Source organism: Dreissena polymorpha, chromosome 2 (genome assembly GCF_020536995.1).
Source record: "Dreissena polymorpha isolate Duluth1 chromosome 2, UMN_Dpol_1.0, whole genome shotgun sequence".
In the NCBI taxonomy this organism is placed as follows: Eukaryota; Metazoa; Mollusca; class Bivalvia; order Myida; family Dreissenidae; genus Dreissena; species Dreissena polymorpha.
In genome coordinates, this window is record NC_068356.1 from 74858469 (window position 1) to 74864468 (window position 6000).

At 34.4% G+C, this 6000-nt stretch overlaps 1 protein-coding gene across 1 annotated transcript in view; it reads right to left on the minus strand.

Annotated features, from left to right (window-relative positions):
- Positions 1–5694, minus strand: part of LOC127869827 (rhodopsin, GQ-coupled-like) — a 49338-nt gene extending 43644 nt beyond the window's left edge. The window contains exons 1-2 of the mRNA XM_052412486.1: positions 5667–5694; positions 2995–3128 (exon numbers count right to left, since the gene is read on the minus strand). Of these exons, the coding sequence (XP_052268446.1) occupies positions 2995–3128; positions 5667–5694 (162 nt within the window). The remainder of the gene's footprint in view (positions 1–2994; positions 3129–5666) is intronic.
- Between the last annotated feature and the right edge of the window lie 306 nt (positions 5695–6000).

A 6000-nucleotide genomic window follows, 5' to 3' on the forward strand; every position in this document is an offset into this window, starting at 1 on the left:
TTTTAATTTCCCGCGAATATATCTATTCATACGACACACGAACACTAAAATGGTACCAATACAAAACAATCATAAAAACGAGCATTTTGTATCTACAAACATCTATTTTACCAGACCACATCTGGCGTTGAAATTTCGGCAATTGCCATAAGGAACAATGAATTTTAACTGTTTAGCTTTATTTTACGAAATATTGTACGAAATTCTCGTTGATTTTGAGTAGTATTGTTACTTTAACTGCCTGTGATATTTCTATTGAGCTATTTGAAGTATCCGTTTATGTTTGTCAACGTCATTGGAAAGAAGACCTCAGGCGTTGATGAGAAGCATTTCAAGCAACATTATATTCCACTAAAATACAGATAGATACATGGAGTTAATAACTTATAGTCGATGATGAGGTTTTTGTGTAGATAATATGCGATTAATGTGTAAAAATTATCTTTCACTTGATTATTGTCTCTTAAAATATAAGAAAACCGTTTGATTCGTATCCGATCTTGAAAGGAAGAATTTCCAATTATTTCTGCAAAAGAAATTTAAGCAAAACTATAACTTTAAAAGAATGAAGCACTTTATGCAATTTACTTTTGCTTACTGCGGGGGATAACAATACATTATTAACACACGATATGCCATATATATTGTGCTCGTAATCTTGAAGACATAGTTTATCTACTCATTATATTTGGTCTTAGTTATTGACGAGTGAATATGGTCATATTTATATTTTTATTTCTTTGCATATTTCACAACAACAGCAAGAGATTTGTGTCAGTAGCTTATACATATGTTTAAAAGACAAACAAAACGTTCAATTACCACATTGCAATTAAAACTTCCAATGAAAATAATCACAATTTTATTTTCAGCATCGAGTAAGAAGGCGTTTTCCATGTTAATTATTATTGTTGGGTTGATTCTTATGATTCTCTTGACCGAGATACTAGGTTCTAAAATGCTTTTGTTAGTGTAGTGTTCAATTAGCGGACGCTATTCAACCGGTGTGTTTTTTAACTTGAATAATGTTTAAAGTAAATGGCATGGAACGCTAAAGGAGATGTTGACAGCAAGAAGCTGTAGGGATAACAAGCAACGCGTATTTCATAAGGCTTTATTAAATGCGTAGCAACCTCCACATGTTATAAATAACCTTCCAATATCGTATGTTGTTATAATTCCATGGTGAGAATTCGATGAACAGATTGACAGGCTTGACGAGCCGTTATTTGAGTGGTGTCGATCCTGATTATTTCTTACATAAAATTAATCTGTTTTTCCGACTATCATGGCGTCCTCCGATTAAAAACAAATAACATATTATCGTTACGTATCTGCACTTTCAGCGGGAATGGATTTGTTGTATTACCCATATTACATGTATTATTGTGAATTACGAAAAGCTGGTCGCATATATAAAAAAGAATAACTAATTGGTTTGTACTTATGTTGTTGTTTTGTGTGACTTGGATTTAAAATATCTCTGGATAAAAATGCATGTTGTCTTGTTAAATGTTTTCTTAAGCTCGGAAACACCTGGCACCCGCAGTTAAGTAAATGGAACACAATACGCTTTAATAGATTGAAATCGCTGCCAGTGCGGTACTTTTATATATTCATATATAAATTCAGTTCGATGTTTGTATTGGTGAGCTACACAAAAATGAGAAATAAGCAATGCTGGAGGTTCAAAGGAACAAACAAGCTAAACGTTCAAAACGTTTCCCCTTGCTAAATAACCTGATATCAAACTATTGATGTGATACTAGTGCATGCGATAAAAACAAACAGATAATAAGATACTAGATGAATGTGATAACATGTTTGTAGTTCAGACAGCCCTTTTAATCCTCGGAAGTACTACCAGTAGTTCGTCTTACTATAGGTGAAACGGAGAACTAATCTAGATTATGCAGATAATCTGACGTTTTTCTTTACTTATATGAATATTACCCGACTATGTTTTTGCGACATTTATTAGAAGTAATAGCGCGCATGTAAATTTCAATGAGTTTCTCTGTAAAAACGATTACCAACTTTCTAGAGACAGTAAAATACCATGTTTTATTCAATATACAATAATTTAAGTAAGTTTTACAATATGTAATGTCTTAAATCATGAGTTAACATAAAACGGCCACCGGAAAACTTTGCGAAACCGAAATTTCGCAAGCGCAATGACCCTTTTTCTTAAAGATTCGCTTATTTGTGATGAAGTATGCGATAAAAGGTTTAGTTTTCATTCATTATTGATTATTTTTGCATAAAAGTGTTTGTTTTTTTCACTATGCTATTTATTAGCAAAGTTGGTTTTCTCATGAGATTTTTAGAACATATTTTTCACATGGACTTTGTTTCCAAATAATTTTCGTATGAAAAAAAAATGGGAATATTGGAATTCGTAAAAATGTGTTTTCTACGCGTATTTAGTATTTAAACGATATTTAAGGACCGTAAACTTGTTTTATGCGGGGAAAAGCGTATAACTTTGAGTGATAAAAATACAATTTTTTAAATCGAAAAACAAATCCCAGCATGTAACTTCCATAAACGATGTATGCTTTATCAAATGATGAACTTTATACGTGATTTTAATGCATTGAATCATGTTTAAAAAATCCCATGGGATCTGTTTTACCCATTCTTTCCAATAGGAATGTTTCCCATTTTCAGTTTATTATGATAATCTATTGATAAAAACTTTGGCGCTGGTAATGGTGACGCAGTAACATCACAGGTTTTGGTTGGTTGGACAAAACTGTCTTTAAATTTGTTATGTTCTTTTCTAGATAACAGCTCGGGTTGCGACGCAAACGGTGCATGTGGTTTAGGCAAGGGTCCCCAAAACAATATCTGACACTGCGCGGACGTTGAAATAACTAGTTCCGGTACGGCCCCGATCGCCTTCTTAGACAAAAGCGAAAACCATAATGCCGATGACCACCAAAAAGCCTACAAAATCACTCAGATCCCAACAACCACCAAGAAACATACAACATTGAAGCCGACGAAAACTCCGTTGTTTCCGACAACCACGATGAGATACCTGAAGGGCGACATCGACACTTCGAATTTCATTGGAGCTTCCTGCACATCCACTTCGACCAAGACGCCCTGTTCAAGGTCATCTGTCAGGTATCGGAAGCTTGCCTATTGGAATGTGCGCCTGCTCCGATTTATATCGCTCCAAACTTACGATACCTTCATCCGATCAAACCTGCAAATATCTGTGCAGACTCTCCCCGCCTATTGCGATTCCGACCTCTGCAGCTGTTACAAATGCGACGAAGTATCGACGACGATCACCACATCACCATCAACCCGATGTGACTGCGTGGTGTTGCGTCAACTGCAAAAGATGCATTACCCGAAATCTCACTCCGCTTGTACTATATACTTAAATTTGAATGTAGCATTGTCTACGATTTTTAACTAAAACATTTAACTTTCGTAACTTGCATGTTCTCTTGTTTTTGAAATACATGTACATATTGTGTACATATTCAAACGATTTTTAAATCACACTTTTTTAATAATTTAAAGTATTTAAAAATGTCTATATGTGAAGTGACATTAATATGTGCTGCCTCGCAGCGAATTTCACTTTAAAAGAGAAACAATATTTTGAAAAATTAATAGACAAACAAACTTATTTGCAAACTTAAATTAGGTAACGGAAGCCGTTAGAGACCGAATGTTTTGAAAGATTATGAGATTATTTTTGCTGAAATAAATAGTATTTATTTATTTTTATTTTGCTTTTTGGTTTTGTTGTTTGGAGAAATGTCCCACACAAACTGTGAAACTTTACAATGTTGATATATTGCTGCAAGTTTAATATATGCATGTATCACAACAGTTGCACTATGTAAGTAATGTTATTGTAAACATAAATGATACCAAAAAATAAGACGAAGGGGAGGTTAATCTGCTTTTATAAAAATTATACTGAGTACAATGATTTCCCATTGTCATCGAAACGAGTTCGAAGATTAAAATAATAACGATCTGAATTGTATTTATATAAATATTTTATATATATTTATATATTTAATAATGTTTATCCAGTTTATGTTTCATTTTTACTTTAAGTTGGATTACAAGTACATTTGTAACTATACAATTTGTTTGAATTGCGTTCTTCTCTTAAGTCTGGTCATGGACGTGTTGTTATACTTTTGTCTTAGGAGGTTGATATTGTCTACCAGTGATTAATGTTATGTCTTTAAATTTGCCTTTTTTAATTCCTCAAATCTGTGATATATATAAACACTAAAACCTCGACAAATATTAACATCATGCTGAAACGACATTACAAGTCTGGGCTTTGAAAGAAAATATATTTTACAAAACATACCGTTCACTACTGCTTCACTTTGGTGTAAATCACCGTCTTACGTTCCACACCACATTATCATTATTCAAATCTTTAATCGCATCTAGTTTTGAAACGTATGGAGTCAAGTGCATATCGTGTTTAAGAGCCTCATGCGAACGTCTCTATGGGTCTTAACTCAAACACATGTGACCAATATATAATGATTGGGAACAATATTATTTTTTAAACAAATTAATGCATGTGTTTGCTACTCACATTTACTATTTTATGTATCAGATTTCAGTAAAATAACACAAACCAAGGACCAACCCACTTGTATTTTGTGAGATGTTGCGAAAAGGTTTTGTATTATACATGTAAAGAAGTGAACAAAAATCGTGTCTTAACGATAAATGATCTATATAATAACGTTGTATGTTATTTAAGCCATCAATCATACTGCGATGTCTGAGTTTGTCATCATGATATGGCTAGCTTCCAAAACAATGACTGTTTTTGTATGCATTTATTCAGCTAGTAACATCATCTTCCTGGTTAGTATGCAAGCATAACCGACTATCTTGTCAATTGCAAGCTTCAGGTATACCTGATTCAGTTTATATTAGAATTATCTGCTTCTGATGATCTGATTGTCTACGAGGTCGTATCGGATGTTTCCGTTATCGCTCGTGAAAAGGTATTGACCGACAAACTCTTGCGTCACTATCGTGCGTGAATTCGGTAAGGCTTTTGGTCTGGAGATGCAAAAAATACGCTCAAAATTTCACAACTGAAATGTTCACTTTGTGATTATTATTTATTTATAATTCGTGTATTTCAATGGTGTTTAGCTTTATTTTTGTCATTTTGTTATTTTTGTTTGTAGATTATCTAGACACAAATAAGTAGGGCTAAATTGGTCGTTGTCGGCTCATTAACTGCTTAATAAAAACCCGGGTACCAAAGTACGGACAAAACGCTAAAAGGCATACGGCCATACTCTGGGTCTCTTTTTAGTATACCCGATCTTATTTTAAGTTGCAGCTGACATTACAATGGACAATCGTGGTTGTCTTATTTGGTCGATGTCGGCTCAGGTACTATATAAAAGTACCTCGGGTTTACTGCAACGTACCCCGGACTCGGAAAATAGGCTCAAAGGCACCCGGCCATACATAAGGGTACATTTTAGTATATCATCCGTACCCCGGTAATATTGTAGTATACTTAAGACTGGCCGAGGTATCCGTAGTACTTGAGCCTACAATGACGAAGTGAGTGTTAGTAGGACAATATTAGATGATCTTACTCCTATTTCAGTGATATCATAGGTCGGTTTAAAACTCACGTTTTTCCTGAATCAGCTGGGCTACCATGTCCAAGTGCCCATGCTTATATGTGTAACTGACAACTTCCCTACTTCGACGAACGGTAGGGGGGGGGGACATTTCCAAACACATGGTATGTGGCCATAACCGCGATTCTCGGTTGTGTTGTCCAGCGATCTGCTAACTGAGCTGGCTTGTACAAGAAAACATCACAAATCTTTCGCTTTGTCGATCGTGAGTTTTCGCCCCTCTTAAATCGAGTATCGAAAACTTGATTTGCATATGTTTGTTTTCTTAAACATGCAATAAATATATCATTTTCTCGTACATCATGTGTTAAAGAGAATATAAAAA